The sequence below is a fragment of the Lobosporangium transversale genome, assembly GCF_002105155.1.
Source record: "Lobosporangium transversale strain NRRL 3116 chromosome Unknown BCR41scaffold_75, whole genome shotgun sequence".
Taxonomy (NCBI): domain Eukaryota; kingdom Fungi; phylum Mortierellomycota; class Mortierellomycetes; order Mortierellales; family Mortierellaceae; genus Lobosporangium; species Lobosporangium transversale.
In genome coordinates this window covers 9484-29891 of record NW_019029053.1, presented here as the reverse complement: position 1 = coordinate 29891, position 20408 = coordinate 9484, and the positions used below count along the sequence as shown (strand labels likewise).

At 42.4% G+C, this 20408-nt stretch overlaps 4 protein-coding genes across 4 annotated transcripts; all 4 read right to left on the bottom strand.

Moving 5' to 3' along the window:
• Nucleotides 1-1833: 1833 nt before the first annotated feature.
• Nucleotides 1834-8596, bottom strand: BCR41DRAFT_390656 (hypothetical protein). Its single transcript, XM_022028256.1, has 5 exons — nucleotides 8316-8596; nucleotides 7650-7948; nucleotides 7261-7424; nucleotides 5879-7067; nucleotides 1834-5767 (listed from the first exon to the last, which is right to left on the bottom strand). Exons 1-5 carry the CDS (start codon nucleotides 8588-8590, stop codon nucleotides 1884-1886), a joined length of 5811 nt encoding a protein of 1936 aa, XP_021875574.1. The 5' UTR covers nucleotides 8591-8596; the 3' UTR covers nucleotides 1834-1883.
• A 550-nt stretch (nucleotides 8597-9146) lies between these two features.
• On the bottom strand, nucleotides 9147-9588 carry BCR41DRAFT_229692 (hypothetical protein). The gene has a single exon (XM_022020060.1). It carries the CDS (start codon nucleotides 9495-9497, stop codon nucleotides 9186-9188), a length of 312 nt encoding a protein of 103 aa, XP_021875573.1. The 5' UTR covers nucleotides 9498-9588; the 3' UTR covers nucleotides 9147-9185.
• A 445-nt stretch (nucleotides 9589-10033) lies between these two features.
• On the bottom strand, nucleotides 10034-17810 carry BCR41DRAFT_426690 (AAA domain-domain-containing protein). Its single transcript, XM_022030763.1, has 12 exons — nucleotides 17241-17810; nucleotides 16856-16959; nucleotides 16737-16759; nucleotides 16565-16609; nucleotides 16400-16447; nucleotides 14621-16312; nucleotides 12490-14469; nucleotides 12163-12388; nucleotides 11404-12024; nucleotides 10835-11258; nucleotides 10392-10700; nucleotides 10034-10268 (listed from the first exon to the last, which is right to left on the bottom strand). Exons 1-12 carry the CDS (start codon nucleotides 17389-17391, stop codon nucleotides 10099-10101), a joined length of 5793 nt encoding a protein of 1930 aa, XP_021875572.1. The 5' UTR covers nucleotides 17392-17810; the 3' UTR covers nucleotides 10034-10098.
• Nucleotides 17811-18226: 416 nt separating this feature from the next.
• BCR41DRAFT_329469 (plasma-membrane choline transporter-domain-containing protein) lies at nucleotides 18227-20194 on the bottom strand. The gene is made up of 2 exons (XM_022021728.1): nucleotides 19380-20194; nucleotides 18227-19223 (listed from the first exon to the last, which is right to left on the bottom strand). Exons 1-2 carry the CDS (start codon nucleotides 19968-19970, stop codon nucleotides 18279-18281), a joined length of 1536 nt encoding a protein of 511 aa, XP_021875571.1. The 5' UTR covers nucleotides 19971-20194; the 3' UTR covers nucleotides 18227-18278.
• Nucleotides 20195-20408: the final 214 nt, after the last annotated feature.

Below are 20408 nucleotides of genomic sequence, written 5' to 3'. Positions count from 1 at the left end.
AAAGAAAGAAAAAAACTATAATCTCTCCGAGGAGAGGAAAAAAAAATGAAAAAAAGGGGAAATCCGGTTGTAAACTGAGTTCTAGAATGTGCAAAAGAAAAAAAAAAAAAAAGTTTGGATGGATTGTCTCTACTCTGATGTGTCCAATGTTCTTACCATAGCCATTTACAAATCTTGTGCCCTGTGTGTCCTGTGTCCTATGTGTCCCGTGTGTCTTTGTCCTGTGAATGTTGACTTCCTTTTCAAATCAGAGTTCCTCCTTGTGCATTGTAAAATTGTATATTTGTACCATACACACGTAATTTGAATTGAGTTGTTTGTTGGGTAAATGAAGATGATAACCACCAAGGTATGATCACTAGGGAAAAAAAAAAAAAAAAAAAAAAAAAAAAAGAAATGTTCTAGGGAAAAGCAATTGTTTGTTGAACTCACTGCTTTCTCCTTTCTACTTGTAAAGAAAACATGAACCTTTATTACATTTTATACCAAAGATGACAGTTACGTGATGCTTATGCTTTCTTCTTTTTTGTAAAAGTGATCTTTTTTTTTTTTTTTTTTTTTTTTTTCCCGAGTAAAGAGGAGCAACTCCGAATGAATCATTGGCTGAAATTAAACAAGCGTAGCATTCTAGTCCTCCAATTGATTTTGGTATATACATGTACAAACCAGCCCAAAAGAAAAAAAAAAAAAAAAAAAAAAAAACAACAGCAAAAGAATAAAAAAAAAAGCAGGCACAATTGTTCATTATTGTTCATATGTACAACTGATGGAAAGATGCTAGAGAGTCGGATTCATCACCATGACGATCAACATTCGTGCGAAATATCGAATTGTTCAATCTGTTACCTCTTGATGCTTATCATTCAGTTGTTGTTGATCTGGTTCCTTCCATCTCTTGCCTCGTCCAATTTGTTAGACAGCTTTTTTTTTTTTTTTTTTTTTTTTTTCATGTGTTTGTGAATTGTTCTGTTTTTAGAGTGAAAAAAAGGGGAAAGAGAAGAATGGATCATAATCTGGGTAAAAAAGAAAAGAAAAAACTGAAATGGGAACAAGCATGCAGGCCCTTCGTTGCACAAACAGATGCAGACACACTAAACTCTAATGCTAAAATTGTACACTCAGATAAATCCAATTCAAAGCCAAGACAACTCTATTGCAGCGGTATTTTTATGTCAAATAGGCATGCGTGCATCCTCTTTGCCCCCCCTGGAAAATTTTTTTCCACCCTATCCCCCCTCCTCCTTTCGCCTTCCCCTCCCCCTTGTCCTACATGTACATGTACAATTTGGTCAGTTCGCCTTCATATACAGGGCATATACAGGGCCCAACAAACCAAAAGTGGCAATGAAGGGAAATTGAAACACGCGACTCTTTGTTCGAAATAAAAATAAAAAAACTATGATTGCGTAGTCATGTCATGTGCATGTGTGCATACAGTCATCATTGATCTCCTTTCTAGCATTTTGTATTGCGTATTTTTTTTATTTTTTTTTCTTCATCATGCAGACCAAGAAAAGTTCTGTCACTACCATGTCCAAATACCGCTCAGTGCGTATTCGTAGATCATATGTATAAGCGTAGGTGTAAAGGATAAACTCTACTCTGCATACTTCTTGTTTGCACGTTCATTTGTCCCCCCCCCGAATCAAGTCGAATCATCTCTTTCCTTGGTCCCTAGAAAACGACTAATGAGATTGAAACCTGGCCTGTCATGGATCATGGATCATGATAGGTACAAAAAAAAAAAAAAAAAAAAAAAGAAAAAAGGTTGTAAAACTAGTCTGTAACAACCAAACCCCTGTCTCACTTTTTTTTTTTTTTTTATTAACCACTAACGTGTCATTATTGATTACTTAATACCATCTGTCCAAATATTCAGACATTCAGATTCCTGAAAGAAGTACACTTTGTGAATCCATAAACCCATTACTCGATTCCAATCCATTGGCCATCGTCATTGCACCCACCTCAGAGACACTCGAAGGATAAAGTCCAGAATAGCTCATAGTCAATCCAATCCCCATCTCTGTGAACCTAGTCATCTCTGATTGTCGGATCCTCTCTAATTGACATCGCAATAACTTGATGCCATCCTCTGCTGCGGTCAAACTCATATGATGCTTTTTGGTCCCTGTTGTTGATGATGTTGATGTTGATGTTGATGTTGATGTTGATGTTGATGTTGATGTTGATGTTGTTGACGTTGTCATATTCGACGTTAACGTGCAACTCGAGCCATTGCCCATGCTCATAGTAGATTGATTGTTTACCACTGCACTACTTACTCGAGATACATACTCTCCTGATAATAAGCTCTGACCCCCATTGATATTAAAGCCGTTGTAAGAAAGTGATGACGACATTGCATTGGCAGACGCTGCCATCGCTGCTACTGCCGCTACATGGTTGTGAGTGTTATGGCTATTGTGGTGACCATGCTGTCCTACAATCGCATTAATAACCTCATCCTGTCCATCTGCAGTCCATAATCGAACCCTCTCCCGGTCCAACAACGTCGCCACCAATTTGAGATTACGATCCTTGATCACCGTAATCTGCTTCTTGTACTCAGTAATAGTCGTCAGCAAGTGAAGGTGCCGTGACCGCAACTTATCCATCTCTGCAGAAATCAGAGCATATCGGTCCAACTCTGAAGTCTGTGAAAACTCGGGGCTCATCGCCTCATCGTTTTCACACCCTGAAAGCCGGGATGAATTCTGTCGAAGCATTGAGGCTCGCTCTGCACGGGTAATGGATAGTGATTGGGAGACCACGGAACTACGGTTATTGGTATTACTATGGCCATCGCCATTCACTCCAGCTCCAGCTTCGGTTCCGGCTCCAGTTCCAGCTCCAGTTCCAGCTCCAGCCTCTGCTGATCCAGCGCCATCATTAGGCAGCAGAGGGTTGTCACCTCCATTTTCAATAGCATAGATCGTACTCCTAGTCAATGCTCGGCTCTGGATCGAATTCTTACGATGGATGTCTGTGCTCAAAACCGACTCTTCATCATCACCATCACCATCATCTTCATCATCCTCCAAGACCCTATTCACGCCATTCTCATCGATCCTGACTTCTCCAACAATCTCCCAAACCTTCTCAACTTCTGCTTTACGGAGCTGGATTAACCGATCAAGCTCCTGTTGAAGCTCATGCAGTTCGCTTCTGAGTGTACCTACGTCCTCATAAAGGCCTGCGATTTGATCATTCAGGTTTGACAGCTCTTGATCTGCCAAGACCAAAGATGCTCTCGACTCTGCCAAAGAACTCTTGAGACTGGCGATCTGGTGTGTCGTGGTCATTTGGAGCGCGTAAAGGGTCGAGCAAAGTGACTGGATAAAGAGCTTGTGATCACTAATAGAGCAAGACTGAGTATAGTAGTCGATTGAAGCCGTCGACAACCTCGAGTCAATGGCATCTTGTTCATCCCCTTCATCAACCACACTGCAAGAATTTCGCCATAGATGCGATGGGACCCGCTCGCCATTACGATGATGCTCTTCGGCCGCCATTTCGGCAGCTAGCTCCATTCCTTGAGCCACAGCTGCCGCAATGACCTCCCGACGGCCCTGTGCAGCCGAATCATCCGGAATGGCATGATCCAGTTTGGCCAATAACCCTCTTAGAAGCTCCTGGGGACCAATCTTGCGCATCAGATCGCGGACATTATCGAGCTCTCGAAGACGTGCCTGTTTTTCATCCTTATAATTCTGCAAGTCCTCTTTCAGCTTATTGTACAGGTCTGTGACAGACTCTGCCTGCTCCATCACCTCATTAATTTGTGCCTGCAATTCTCTTTGCTCCTCCATGAAATTGAGCTGAGCCTCATTGGCCTTGAAGGGCTGAGATACAATTGTCTCTACTTTTTCCTCCAACGTTTTTTGGAGATCATCGAGGTAGAGACATCTGTGGTAAATTTGCTCCTTGGCTCGTTTGCATTCTTGGAGTCGCAGGTCTGCTTCTTCTGCATCACGAGAGATCTCTGCCAAGTTGGCCATCAGGATTTCAAAGACGAGTTCGATCTCCTCTAAAGAGGGCATATCCTCCTGCAGCTGATTGTCCTTGTCAAGTGTCAGCATCAATGGCTCATCCTGTGGATGGTATGGCCATTTCGGGACATAAAATGTCGTCACTCGAGGCCGTTGTCTCTCCATAGTCAAGGACATTGAAGTGGATGGATGACCCACAACTGTTTGATCCACATCGCTTGCGCTATCAGACATTGCTTTTTCTGCAGTACGGATCTCTTCTAGCTCTTTCATGGCTTGTTGCCATCTCTCCTGGAGGTTGGCGTTCGCAAGCTCTAGCCTTGATATCTGCAGCTTGGACAACTCTATCTCCTGCCTGAGGCTCGCCACAAGATCCTTCTGCACAACTGGTGGTGCTCCTCCCTCTCCTACAGATGTAGATGCCGATCTCTTCAAGAAAAAGGTCCAATCTCCTGAAACCCGAGCAGATGTGCTGCGGCTTGCGCCCCCTACAGATGAATGCGAGAATTCGCTGTGGGTACGCTGTCTCCTTGCCACTTCATTTGCTTGAGCCATCATCTTCGCCATCAGCTCATTTGCTAATGCCTGTACCTGCTCCTCCCCTCCTTCTTCCGCACGAGTTAACATGGACATGAGATTCTCGACACGCTCTTCGCGGGCTTTGCTTTCCTCTTGGAAAACCCTGGATTGCTCATTCATCAAGTCCTCAAGCTCTCCTACAAGGAGATCTCGTTCTTTGGTATCATATATCTTGGTGGCCAACTCTTGCTCCAGAAGCGATACCTTTTGTAGCAGGACCGCGATTGTGTGTAGAGCAGGCTCGCTTTCACAGGATGACAATATTGTCTGAGATGGAGATGTGGGCCGGTGGGAGGACATTGAACGTCTATCACTCAGCGAGCTCTCTGGATCTGGAGCTGAGGAATGATTGGCTTCCGTAGATGTCAAAGCATCTTGTGGATCAAGCACCATGGCTGGTCGAGGAGGGGGGCCTTCTAGGTTGGTCTCCTCATCCCTTGAAGGCTGTCCATCATCGAGCGCCGCGGCCTCTAAGAGATCTCTTTTTTTCCGTGTCAACACCGATGTTGCTTCTGTTGGTGTTGTCGGCTTATGCTTTCCTAGGGTGCTGCCCGTCCCACTGCGAGTACCGGACCAGTCTCCACTCATCGCTCCGTGGACGAGTCGACCCAAGCTGACTAACCCCCGTCTTTTCTTCTCCTCAAGCTCTTTCTTCAACCCCTCATTCTCGGCTTCTAATTCCTCCAGTTGCTCAGTCAGTCGAGTGTAGATTGCGTATAGCCCTGTTACCTTGGACTTTTCAGAGTCGTAAGTCGTCAAGACTGTCAGGTTTTGACGTGTCATCTCATTCAACTCGGATTCATAGAATGTAATCACATCTCGGTATTGTTCCTCAGAGATCATCAGCAGTTCGTAGGTGCTCTCGAGCTCATACTTGAGGTTCTCTAGGCTCGCCATCAAATCGGTATTGTATTCTTCTTGAGACTGTCCTTGTCCACTGGCGTTATGATAGCCCGGTGACCAGCCAAGGAGGATCTGGTCCGTGATATATTGAAGTGAAGCTTCAATGGAAACTGAGGTATGGTTCTGATAGTGTTCGAGGTTCTGAAGGACCTGATTGAATTGGAAATCAACCTCATGAAGTGTTTCTGGAAGATTAAGAGGCTTGAGAATACTATCACGAACTTGTTGTGATGATATTAAGGCGTTGGAGGTCGTATCGCCGTCCTCATTATCCAATTTTGAACGACCATTTTCTGCGAAAAGAAAAAAAAAAAAAAAAAAAAAAAAAAACTAGTTGGTAAGAACGCTCAATATGAATATGAATATGAACTTTTTTTTTTTTTTTTTTTTTTTTTTCACTTTACCAAGAATACATCGCATCTCTTCCGATTGCACGCCTCGAATCACATCCAAAGGTTTCAATCCTTTTGTATTACGTTGTTCTACATCTGCCCCCTCCTGTACCAACACTTTGACAACCTCCAATACTCCACCGTACTCTACCGCAAAATGTAAAGGGGTGTTGCCGTGTCGATCCTGAATATTGACCAGAGATCCAAGGCGCAATAAAAGTCGACAGCAATTCGCAAGATGTTTAGAGGCTCGTTGGATCTCTTCGGGTGAGGCTGTTTTGAGAACAGATGTATCCGGATGATTTGCATGAGCATGTCGAGAAGCGTTCGCGCCTGTTGATAGATCATTGGATGATGTTGTGGAGGCAGCAGATGAGCTAGCCTGATCTTTTCCATTAGGCACCAAATGATTGGATCCAGCAGATCCGTTCGTCAATGTCCGAGATCGGTTCTTTCGTCGACCTCCCTTTGATTCATCTACAGTGCTGTTACTCGATGATAGGCCATTGGCTGATGCGGGCCCTCCATTTAGTGTCGTTGAGGGTGAACTAGCGGCGTTATCGTCGTTTAATGGTGTAAGTGCTTGCTCTAAACTGAAGCGACAGAGATGATGTAAGGCAGTTCGACCATAGTGACTCTGTGCATTCATATCTGCGCCCGCTTGGTACAAAATCTTTACTGTTTCCATGGAGGGCAATGGACGGGTCCTGAGAGCATGGTGTAATGGTGTCAAGCCTGTCTGTGGATCATGATAGTTCACCAGTGCTATATTTCCGATTCCTCCATTTCCAGCAGTGCTATTACTCCCATTAATAATACTATTATTACCGCTACTATTATTGCTGCTGTTATCTTGTAATGTAGGAGGGGTCATCAATAAGGACTGCAGCGTCATGTAATCACCCAATTTAATCGCTTCCAGAATAGCTGCATGAGTTGTTCGCTGTAGTTGGGTGCTGTCTTGAGTTGTTGCTGATCCTGCTTGCCGGAGGCTCAAGACACCATCTTTTGACCCAACATTCTGTGGAGCAGGAAGGGATAAGAGTAAGGAGGAGAGTTTTGAATAATAGAGAGGGTACCGAACCAAACTTTGAGAGAGAGCATAAGGAAGAGCCGTGTTACTGGACCCATCGGCAGATCGATCCAATGCTGAAGATGTTGTTCGAGACTGTTGCGGAGACTCTGGAGGTGTCAACAGATGCTTTTTTTTTTTTTTTTTTTTTTTCAAACAAAAATGGGAGGATCAAGGAACATGGGGAAAAGCAGGTTAGAACTGATATTATCCATACAGGTACCCAATAGTTCAATTTCTCTAGGACTCTTTTGCTCATTAGAAAAGACAGTGTTTTTTTTTTTTTTTTTTTTTTTTTTGATTTTTGATTTTTTTCCTTTACCATGACCTCAGGCCTCTTGCACCGGAGTGCTTCTTCAAACATTTGAACAATTTCAGGGTACATTTGACCATACTGGATCGAGGACCAACCGTTACTATCAGTCAGATCCGGGGACGCACCATGTCGAAGCAATGTCTTGACAACAGACATGTGTCTATCTCGTGCTTTTTTTTTATATAAAAAAATAAAAAAAAAAAAAAAAAAAAAAAACAAGATGCATTATTGTCAATGCGTTCTTTCACTGATCTTTTTTTCCTGTTTGATTGCATGAAAGTGAAAGCTCTTTTTTTTTTTTTTTTTTTTTTTTTGTTACAGAATCGACCCTATAGCAATTAATGCATTAAAAACAATTGTTTTTTTTTTTTTTTTTTTTTTTTTTTAGTCCTTACCAGCATACATGAGCGCAGTGGCGCCTTTTCTATCTGTAGCATCCACATCAACTTTACCAGCCTCGAGTAAACAGCGGACGACGACCTCTTTACCCAGGTAACTGGCTAGACATAGTGGGGTGATACCCTTGATCTCATCCTGAGGTGCATTTAAAGTTGATAGGGTGATGGAGGGGTGTGGGAGGATACAGTTGCGTAAGATTGAAAGATGTGCAGGGGTGGTCTGAGAGATCAATGCCAGGTTGGCGGGGGTGATAGTCAAGGTGTCCAAGCCATAGACTGCACAAAGTAATGGCGTTCTAAGATCATTGAAAAAATAAAATAAAATAAAATAGAATTAAAATAAATTTTGTTTTAGTGAGTAAAGAGAAAAAAACCTGGATCGTGCACAAACCCCCTCTCCTCTCCTTTTTTCTTTTTCACCCGCCTTTTATCTTCCCCTGTAACTGCCATTGTAATTGGTTTTTTTTTTTTTTTTTTTTGCCCTCCCCACACGCACACGCACTTCCCCTGGATAGCTCTCAACAACAACAGCAAAAAACAAAAAAAAAAAAAAAAAAAAAAAAAAAAAAAGAATAACCACTGATGTGCAACTTGTAATAAATTGTAATATAAATATAATAAAATATATATTTGTATAATTTCAATTTTTTTTTTTTTTTTTACCTTCCTCGACCATCCTTCTTATTCAAATCTGCGCCTGCATCCAACAAGACTCGTACGATTTCCTCATTTCCGTTCAGGACCGCCAAATTCAAGGGGGTGACTCCATAGAGGATATCATCTGGTTCGAAATTCTCTGCATGGCCCATGATCGGTTGAACCGCATAGGCCGATTGCCGTGGACTACATGCGAACGTCTGATTGGGATCATGTCCATTCCTGCACAACTCCCGTACCAAATTTAAGTCGTTTGATGCCACAGCCTGTGCCAAATTCATGATCAGCTTTTTTTTTTTTTTTTTTTTTGTATTCTTGACGAAGGATGAAAAAAGAAGAAGAAGAAGAAGAAGAAGAAGAAGAAGAAGAAGAAGAAGAAGAAGAAGAAGAAGAAGAAGAAGAAGAAGGGAAAAAAAAAATACTCAAATAAAAGTGTAAATTATAAGATCAATTGAGGCAGTCTAAATTCTTTTTTGTTGGGCGAAGTTGTTGTACGAGCAAAAAAAAAAAAAAAAAAAAAAATGTGTGCGCTACTCGTTACTAGAATAAAAATAATAAATAAATAAATAATGGTTAAAGTTGCATTCTCATGAAATGCAAAAAAAAAAAAGTATAAAAAAAAAAAAAAAAAAAAAAAAACGAATGCAATGAACAGCAATGAGAAGAAGAAGAATAGGTTGAAAGTGGAGAGGAGAGTGGACGCAGGAACAAGATGTTCAAGAAAAGAGGGGGCGGAGAAGGTGAGAGTTGAACCGTGCGAGGATATAAATAAAAGTGTAAATGTAAATAAAATATAATTTAAAGTAATTATAGCAATTAAAGAAAAAGATGGTGTCAATTGGGACAGGACAAACGGATCAACGGGTTACAAAAAGGTCAAGCGTAAAAAAAGATTATGGATAGAAAAGAAAAGGAGAGAGAGAGAGAGAGAGAGAGAGAGAGAGAGAGAGAGAGAGAGAGAGAGAGAGTGAGAGAGTGAATGAGTGAGTGAAAGGGTGAAGGAAAGAAAGGAAAGAAAGGAAAGAAAGGAAAGAAAGGAAAGAAAGGAAAGAAAAGGAAAGAAAGAAAGGAAAGAAAGGAAAGAAAAGAAAGAAAAGAAAAGAAAAGAAAAGAAAGGAAAAGAAAGCAAAAGGATAGTTGGATAGAGTCCTTGAAGGAAAAGAAATAAAGGGCGAATGCAAACCCCATTCCATTTTAGAGCTAAAGGAGGTGGATTCACTTGCTTAACTGTTCTCTCTTTCTTTCTCTTTTCATACTTTTTACCATCAACATCAACATCAACTCTGCAACCACCAACCACTGTTCAAGGAATCGGTTCCAGTTCCATGGCTCTCTTCTTCCTGTCCTTGTTTATTATTTGCTTTCAGGGATGAGTGAAGAAAAGCGGGTGAGCATGGAGATGCTACTGTTTGTATATTTATATACTGTATTTATATATGATACTATCCATCAGCATTAATTAAAAACCTAACCGTCCTTCATTCTCCTCCCCCTTCTCCTTCTCCTCCTTGATCCCTTCCATTCCCCTTCTGCAGTATGTATTACAAACCAGTATTGACGCAGTGTGCATCAAACTGCTTTATGGTTACCACGAATCTCTTTTACAACAACAACAACAAAAAGGAGGGCTAAAGATAGGGGATGGGACACATACAGCATTTGTCATGAAAGCAAGTAACAAGGATGATAGATGCATTGCACTCATCCAAAGACAGTAGAGGAGTAACATTGTCTGTGTAATGCATATGTTTTCTATAATGTCTATTCGATTCTATTCTTCATAACCGACTTATTTAACCATAGATGACAAGAAAATCGACTTGATGATCTGAGGCAGCTCCTTTGTATCCATGCAGACATGTGCATGCGATCCCAACGCGCCCTTCAGTTTCTCTGCCTGATCCGATAATGATCCAATAAAGATCATTGACGATGTCACCCTATCATCCGATCGAAGAACTATTTTAAAAGAACAAAGAGAAATAGCTAAATGTTAGTTGTCTTAAATCGATATAAATGATATATACACACATAAAAATACATAAGACTTTTCTTTCTTTCTTTTCTTTTCCCCTAACGTACTGCGTGCAAGGTCCTCGGGTTTGATATTGTACTGTCCAATGTTGGCATCCGATAGCACCACCACAATATAATCATCTGCATCTTCCTTCACAATCTCACGCATCGCCATTGACGTGGCCGAAAGCGTATTGTCTCCAGAAAGACAGTATTGTGAATGAGCACTCATCTGTGAAATCACCTTGAAAACCTCGTTCTCCGACTTGGGATACCGCCCTGGCTTCACAAACTCCAAGTTGGGCGAATCACCCGAGTGCCCAATGATCGAGTACTCAAACTTGTGCTCAAAGTTGCGGAACGACTCCATAATCACTATAAACCATTTATATATAAATTAGTCTTCATGAAAAGTACTTTTTTTTTTTTTTTTTTTTTTTTTTTTTTTTTTTTAAAAAAAGAAAAGAAAAGAAAAGAAAAGAAAAAAAAAAAAAAAAAAAAAAACTTACTCAATGCGACCTCCATAGAACGCTCAAGACGTCCGTCATGGTTGTTGAAACGGAACATACTGGCTGATAGATCAAACACAAAGTACATCTTCTTGGGTTTTTGCTGGAATCCCATCTCAGGGTCTTGGTCCCCTCGAAGCTTGTAAATGTTGTGGTCACCCGTCAAGCCCTCGATGAGCTTTGTATCGTCCAGATCTCCCGAACTTTGATTCTTAAGCCACACCCGCTCCTTGTTCTTGGCCTCGATCGACTCCAAAATCACTCGGAGCTCTCGGATCTCGCGCTGTACGTTCTCCATATATGCCATATAAAGTTTCGCATCCGCCGTCGTCATGTTCATCGACTCGAGGTGTTTGCGCATCGTCATATTGTGCATCTCCATCTGAGCATCTGAGATCATCTTTGGAGGAGGCGCAGTGGTACGCTATTCGTTGTTCGTAAAAAAAAAAAAAAAAAAAAATGTATATACTGTTAGGGATCTATTGACCTTTTTTTTTTTTTTTTTTTTTTTTTTTTCTTTAACAAAAGAATATAGTAGCAAAAAAAAAGTCAAAAACCTCAAAACTTACAATATCGAGTTTAGAGACATCGTCAAAATTCGGCTTGCGACCTTCCACTGGGGCACCAGTGCGCACTCCAGATCCTGATCCAGATCCGTTCCCGTCTCCTTCACCACCTCCATCTCCATCTCCATCCCCTCCTCCACCGCCACCGCCTCCACCACCACCACCACCTCCTCCACCACTACTGCCACCGTCAGAGTCCCCTCCTACACTGTCCATACCAGGAGGTAGTTCACCTTCTCCATCAACGATAACTTTACCATCTGGCCCAACTAATTCCCCATTTGCATTTACATAGCGCCCTTGCTCATCCTTGTAAAGGATCGCCAGCGTGCGTGAATCTAGAGTGCCCACCAATTTCTTCCATGTACTGGCAGACTGGAAAAGGTCTGCAGCATCAATCTGCCAGACACGGACAAACCCAGAGTTATCCATTGTCAAAAGTGATCCATCCACAAGTTCAGTCATCGAAGCTACAATCCGATCTTGTTGCACACCCTTGAATCCCGTCATAGGTGCATCTGCACGTAACGTGCTCGTCACTGGGATCGATAGTGGGATCAGAACACGCCAGATACGACGCTCAGAGGGCGAAAAGAGCTCCAAATGACCCTCATTCTTTCCGCTCTAATTGTGACCATAAAATAGTAATAATAATTTGAAAAAAGTTGGAACGTTAGAGCGGTACGGTAGAAGGGGCATGTAAAGCAAGAAAAAAGAAGAAAAAAAAAAATACATATATAAAAGAAAGAGGACTAATCTTACAGGCGAAGGGATAATCTTTGCCATCTGTTGAGTCTTGCTCATGTACAATGAAGCACTCTGAAGATTTGAATACATATTTCGAATATTTTCGTCCGCAAGAGGTCGCATAAACGAAAACACATCCATAGCAGCCTCAGGGTCCTGGTTACGGACAATGTGCTCCATGTTCTTGGTCATAGCCATCACTACACTATCATTCGTAGTGTGAAGCATACGAAGAATATCGCTATTTTTGTTGTATAATATATGTATATAATGTATATATAATTAGTGCTTATAGTTGCTTTGGGAAATCAATGTGAAAAAAATGAACAGTTGTTTTCATACCTGTTACTCTTGCCTGGCTCAACCACAGGAGGAGAGACATAGGTCAGACGATGCTTCGCCTTTGCTCCCATACCAGTCACTGATACCCGTTGGATACGGTCTGGCACAGGTGCGGACGTACTGCTGTTGTTTGCTGCATACACCAAATAATAATCTGAATTCTGACAGTCCCTGACCAACCACAAGTGCACATCAATCATATAAAACGCTGCAATCTGGATCGGCAATTCCACTATGTATTGAGTTCCCGAGTTGAAATCCACAACCACAACGTTGGCTCGGTTCTCTTGGAAGAACGCAATGTATCCTTGGTTTGCCAAAGACTTGTCCATTAACGATGCCACAGGCGCTAGACCATTCAACATCACGGACACAATCGAGCTCTTGTCCGTATCCAGAGACAGGAACGAGTTATCACTCGGGTTGTGCATACATAAAAATCGCCCACCCACACGTGTCTGCACAAGAGCCAAACGCAACCGTGGTGGCGCCTTCTGGAGAGGGAAGTACTCATACATATCCGCACTCCTGACAGTACGATGGGCAGCATCAATAAAATGGAGCGTCACGGGATTGGTCGAGATCGCATACAGGTTACCCTTCTCGGATGAAACGATATCCAAGGCCTCTCCCCGTGTTGGAATCTTGAAGTGATACAGTTGCTCCGAAAAAACAACAGATCGTCCCTCAGATCTTTCCAGATCACGGGCCACGCCTGGTGTCACATTCCAGCCTCCTCGGAATACAATTGGCTGGGACTTGACGTTGCACTCCATAGAGCGAGAATCTGTTGCTTTCTTCCAAGTCTCAGTCAACAAAGGCTCGCTCACCTCAATCTGCTTACCAAGTTGGATTGTAAACTCGGACTCGAGACCCACAGGGATACCATGCTTCTGGAAGGTCTCGATCAGCATCTCCTTCGAGTCTGCATCATACTGATCAAAGTCAAACACATTTTGGAGAATACGTGAAATGCCTTCCTCGGGATATAGCTGCATATGACGGACAACATTGACTAGCTCACGAGTCGAGTATGGGTATGACAATAAACCCTCGTCCACCAATACACGCAAGTCTTCGAATGCTGCTGTCAACTTCAACAATAGCTCCTCCGGAACATCTGGTCCATATTTGCGAAGCAAAAACATTTCTGACTCTGCATCAGGATTGTCGACAGCATGACAACTGAAGACATCGCCCACTTCTCGGAAGAAATCGTTTCCGAGGAAAGGGAAGCCAGGTCGATTCGCCAGAACGATCATACGGAAATCTGGATGAATCACAATCTCTACTTCATTGGCTCCTTCCGTGGGCTTGGAGACAATACGACGACCATCGCTCAGGACCATCTGACCATCTTCCAACAAATTACGGATCACGCTGGTCACATACGTCGGCGCCTTGTCAGCTTCATCAATGACCAGAATATACCCATCACGAACAGATTTGACCAACGGAGAGTCTTCATATTGTAGCACACCATCCACGATCGATGGTGTAGCCGTCAAGCTTTGTACTGTGGTATCGCGATGCAGCTGAATGTACTCTCGAGGAAGCTTGAGGAGCTGAAGGAAGTAATCTGCTAGCTTATTCTTACCAACACCCTGATTACCAATCAATAACAAATGCTCACCCAGTTGGAAATCCTTGAGCATCTCCATCAGAATTTCGGTCTGTTTAGGGTTCTCATGAAAGACAATGTTGGGGATCAACACTGGATTTGAATCTTGCCGGACGGGTTCCTGAATAGGCCCAATACGAAGTGACTGAGGGTTTTCTCTACTAGGAAGGACCTGAATCTCAAGTTCGTTTGCCTTGTATGGTTTAGCCTTTGGCATGATTCCATTTGTGGAAAGGAGCTGATTCAATGCATCTCTAGCGATTGAAGGCAAGAATCGTGAGAGGGAAACTTTATGGACAGAATCATAGAGACTCTCGTTAGGGAAAACAGCCAAGCGACGACAAATACGGATCAACTGACTATACGTTTGTTACAAGAATAAGAAAGAATTATGAGACAATAAAAAAGGGGAAAAAAAGTTAGCTCCGGTAAACGCTTCTTCAAGCTCTAAGATCGAGTACGTTTAAAAAAATAAAAAAATAAAAATAAAAATTAAAATTAAAAGCTTACCGAGTTGACATTGCAGACGAAAGAGTTTTGATGGTCTCATCAGGCGAGTTTCGAAGATGGTTCGCTAACTTGAGCAATAGGCTCAAGCTCTCGGGCGAAACACCGGGCGACAAAGTCTCCAGAAGCTGTGTCTCTTCTTGCAAAGAAAGAGGTCGAACAGTGACAAATTGAAGCATATTGACAATCTCTGGAGATAACCAAGATCCAGGCTTTCCGCCCTCTGTTCCGCTTGACACTGGTCTAGCCAGGGCCACGATACGGAATGAAGGTGAAATACGCAAAAGTCCCTTCTTCTCCATCTCCTTTTGACTCCATCCATACTTGGCTTGCAATTGATCATAATGGGAGTGGCGGAGGAGCTTACGGCCATCCGGCATAGCTGTCTCACGCTCATGAATCAAACGCTGTAACGAAACCATGGTTCCAAACGACAATGTGTCAATACCATCCATCACAGCCAAGGCTCCAGACATGGCGGCTTTTACAAGGGCAGAATTCTCCCAGATAGTGTCACCAGAGAAGGTAGTGCTTCTGCGCTGCAAAAGATCGCGTGACGACATGTCTTTGTAAAGAGGAATAAACTCGACCTTGTAACCAAGGTTCTTGCCGAAATGTCTCATCAATGCACTCTTTCCCACACCTTTGGACCCAATCACACAAAAGTCTCCAACAGAGTGGGCCATAAGCATACCGACAAGCGTTGACATGTGGTAAGGAGTCTCCACAAAGTACTCTGCTGGCTCGAATGGATAAGGCCCGCAATGCAATTCTACCGTGGTTTTCTTGCCGGAGGTGTGCTCAAAGGTTGCATGTGCAGTAGTAGGTCCGGATCGCGCAATGTCGAGAACCTTGTAAGTAGAATCGCACTGACGAATAATTGCTCCTTGATCCTGATCAAAGCCTTCGTCGTCACGGCCCAGTCCTAGCACACCGAATCGCTGATAGGTTGACTCGATCAAACTGCGCTGTTCGGCCTCACAGGTAGGCAACAATGGCCAGGGATAGACAAGATCCAGTACATAGCGAGGTTGAGTATCCTGGAAATTGTTGAGAAGCTTGATTGCGTTTTCAATCGATACTGGGAACTCGGGGATGGCGACTTGATTGGTCATGGCTGCTGTAGAAGAGTCACTTCCGAGGTTTTGATAGTGCTGAGAACCCAAGACCATGGAGACTGAAAGCAAACGTTCAAGCATATCCTGTGGTAAATGAGGTGCTAGAGCCTTTAGTTGGTGCATTTGCGACTCAAATCCTGGCGCCTTAACATCACGAGATTGAAAACGAGAGCGAAGTGGCGGATCCAATGGATGACCCACATATTGAGGGACTGGGAGACCCAAAGCAATCACGGTAAAGTCATTGCTGACCTTGACCAATTTGTGCTTTTCCATGGTACCAATCGCAGACTGTCCGCCCTCCTTCACTAACATATCGAATCGCTTTGGGTTGACAAGGAATCGGCCGTCCTCGAGTGCCATCTCCCGATTCTCCAACAAGTTGTTGAGCACAGGCAAGACATTGCGCTCAGCTTTCTCAATACCATCCAGAATCAAGATTCTCCCTTCAGTTGCTGCTCGAACACAAGCCTGATCGACGTAATAGGCAGTGCCCCCAACAATCTCACGGCGCTGTTTCAGATCACTCTCTGTCACATCCTTGGACAACGGAACATACTCGACCTCACGGTTCGTTCTATAAAAGGGGATTTGTGTTAGCAAGGTAAAAGAGAAACATTGGGCAATATTAGCAACAACCTTTCTTTTTCTTCTTCTTCCTTACAATTCTGCAAACTTGAGAGCAATAGAGCGTCGAAGATGACCAGGTGGCCTATTTTTTCAACCAGAGAAAGAGGAAAAAAAAGGGTTAATGTCGATGCTTCCTGTAGTTTTAATGATAAAAAAAAAAAAAAAAAAAAGTATTTATGGATGATTGTTCAGAACATACCCGATCAAGAACATATCCTGTCGTAACTTATCCTTTTGCATCATCCTAAACATATATTATGATGTATAATAAAAACATTCATGAGTACGCTTTTTTATACGAGCTGTGCTAGATCTCTTCAAAGGAATCAAAGGCCTTTAATGGAATCTTTCCAAAATGCAAGCACATTTACCATCTAAGGTGACGAAGGATTTCCTATGTCATCATCATAAACAAAAAAAACTTCAATTGAGTATCATTCCAAATACAATATTCCCCCCCCCCCCCTATGTATAAATCCAATTGATCTACCTGTGAATCTTCAAAGAGAGGTTGATCATAGTTTGGTACAAACTCAGGGTTCAAAGCAGGACTAACAGCAACTGTGACATCGCCAATGCGGACTTCACCATAGCCTTTTCGAAAAGGATAATTAATAGAAAAAAAAAATGTTAAGATCCCACTGTCTGTGCCATCTGATTACACAGATTAAAAAATTCCACGTGAAAAGGAAGCATTAAAATTTTAAAAAAGTCCCAGCTGTTCGTGCCAACAGGTGTGTAACAGTGGAAAAAAGAAATATCAGGGTCACATCGCATTGCATACAATTGTAGCTGTATTAAAAAAAAAAAAAAAAAAAAAAAAAAAGGTAGAGGGTGAAAGTGAAGATAGAAAGGAAAAAAAAAAAAAAAGTTACCATCTTTAGAATCAGAATAGTTCTTGGTAGCAGAGATGATCAACCCTCCAAATCGATTTGGATTCTCCTCAATAACATAGTCCGCTGAATGCGACAGGGTCCTGGTAAGCTGCTCCAAACGCAGACGAGCACTGTCTGACTTGGGATCCATTGTGAATTGTTTCCCAATAGAGAAGGTTCAAAAACAATATTGTATCAAAAATAAAAAAAATAAAAATCAAATTTCGTAGGGTATATAGTACAATTGGCTTTCTATAGTTGGTGATCTATGATATAAAGAACGCAGCAATAGTTTTGTTCTTCCTTCCAGCAGTAGAGTAAAGTGGGAGTGGGGGCGGGGCTGAAAGTAAGAGGAAGAAAAGAAAGGAAGGAAGAAGGAAAAAAAAAATGAGAATGTGTTTCTATTCCAACAAATGGAATGAGCAAGTCGAGAAGAGAGGTAAGGAATGAAGGATGAAAGAGAGTAAAGGGAAATTTACAGGGATAAGAGCAATATTTAAGGTGACAAGGCGAGCCGCAATTCTTTACTAACCAAAGGGAATGAGCAACCCAAGAATGTGAAGAACTATTTGCCGCGTAGAGACAAGAAAAAAAAAAAAAAAACTAAAGCGAAGCGCATCCTTCCAACGCACATTACAAAGCTGTACTCTTTCCCCATTCTCACATTTTGGTCACATTTGTTCGCTTCAGCGGATGTCCGTTCTTCCGGACTTTTTGTCAACCAGTTGCGGAGCGATCGGGTCACGTGTCAGCACACACTTTCTTGCTACTGCCAATCTCTGCTCAGCCCGAAAAAAAAAAAAAAAAAAAAAAAAAAAGATCCGGGACTATGAGTGTCATGCTGTAGATATGAAAACAATTATATTTGAACTTTTTATGTCTGATTTTCTTTTTCCTTTTTTTTTATTTGTATTGATATCCTCAAAGTCTGGAATCCATTCAAACAAAGTGTGTAGGAAAAAAAAAAAATAAAAATAAAAAAAAAAAAAAGTATTGCTGCACCGAATGGATTGTTCTTCCCTATTAATCCGTATATGCTTAATCACGGATAACACGATCACCACGGACGTTGTGGGTAACTCCAGGATAGTGCACTTCAATTTGGCGATAGAGATCGGGCTTGGTCCTGTGCAACGTTTGTGGATCCTCTGCAAGGGCTACAAACGTGGTAGTGACACCGGAATCAATCACATTGTTCGGCACAGACATCATGGCTGCTCCCAAAATCATCTCAACTAGAACAACCAAGACAATGACAAGCGTTTCATCGTCCTTTTCATAAAAACCAGGCTGAACAAGCTTGATAAAGAGATAACCATAGAGTCCACTGAGCAAAGCGACCGAGAGTGTGCCCATGCCCAAGACATTGCCGGCCAAGCTGTCGTTTACAATTGCATCCACGCCCCGGTCTTTGATCATTTCCCAAGTATCTTTGGCAGCAGTGACAAAAGGCTTGCCATAAATGGCCACCTGAGTAAACGCAAATTTGTTGAAAATTTCAAAGAGACCCTCCAGACAGCTGAGAATACAATCTGCACACATCGCCAGGAACTGCATGAAGCCATCGTCTGAATCGGATTTGAGAGAGTTGAGAATGTATCGTAGAGTCTGCAGAAGGGCAATCAACAAGGAGCCAAAGCAGATACTGCCAAAAGATGTAGTAAGGGCTCGCTTGGAAGAAGCCAACGTAGGTGACTCGGGCGCGCCAGCAGCAGAACCCTCGAAAAAGTAGTAGACGCCAAAAACTCCAGAAATAGTCACGTGAACAACGTTCTTGATTACCTCTGTATTCCAGAACATGACAAAGTTGAGATAGATCATGACCATGTAGAGCTGATTGTTATCACAGACTACTCTGCTCTTATTTCCCGAGTCGTCGGCCCTGCAGTTTGAAATGCGTTGAAACACAGAGTAGTTGATAACTAAGGAGAAGACCCAGAATGTGGTCCATGCAATCTGTGTAAACAGACCTGAGAAAGCAACCTGTATTTTTGTATTAAATGAAAAAAGTGGACAAATATATTAGGTCAGCAACATCTACAACGTTTCAACGTGGAAGAATTATGTGGATTATGCGAATTATGCCAAGGAGAGAAAAAAAAAAAAAAAAAAAATATTGATCATGCGTGAAATACGTACAGCGAGTGTACCTGGGTACTTGCGCGTGACCGATGTGACAGTCTGAAGGAGCAGAACAGTAAAGGGCATGCGCTCTGCCCAGAGCTTGTAGAAGAAGAGGATAACCACACCAGCGGCAACAGACAATGCGCCCCAGAAGAGACTACCGGACATAATCTGTAAAACACCCAAGCCGATGGTGAACAAGACACTGCAGAGAAAAGAGAACTTGACGAGGAAAGCGGTCTTGCGCTGGATGAGGATAAAGTAGCCAAAAGCCAATCCAAAGGTTACAGCGACAGACGTGAGGGCTAAAACAGAGAGCGAGTGGTCGATTGTAAAGGCGTTGGTGGCAACTCTGCTGCCATCCTCAAGAACTACAAAAGGGTTGGCGAGGTTGTTGGCATAGGACTTGAATGAGTAGATATTGAGACCAGTGAAGGCAGCAATGTTGAGGAGGAAAAGTCCAGTTGCCCAAACGTCGTTGTAGTGTGCGTTTGGTGTGAATTTGCCCTCGGTTGAGGTTTTTGGAATCAGTGGTGCATGCTCCTCTTGAGAATAGTTTGGAGGCATGCTTCCGCTGGCACCATAGTTGGGAGCTTGCATGGCCATTTGTGTGAAATGGAAGGGTGAGAAAATGTATTTACAGTTCAAGCAAGAAAGGAAAAAAAAGTAAAGAAAAAAGGAAAAAAGATAGGAGTGGTGGGTGAGAAGTTGTATTTACAGAGCGAGGAAGGAAGAGGGATAAAAGTATTTACAAAGGAAGAGAAGCCAAAAGAAGGAAAAGGGCCAAGGCTGAGTTCAAACGGGAGAGAAAAGAACGTTCACGAAACAAACAGCAACAAAACAAGAAGAAAAAATTCTTCCGCGGTGTGCAATCCATCTCTCGAAATCTCACATAAAATACATGGAATACCATTCATTGTATACCTTAGAATCTTCGCACTCTCTTCTAACACAAGCGAGTCACGGGGGCTATTGTTGCTATTTTAATATTAGTTTATTAATCATGAGTCCCAATATTAAGCGAACGTTGATCATGTGCAATCT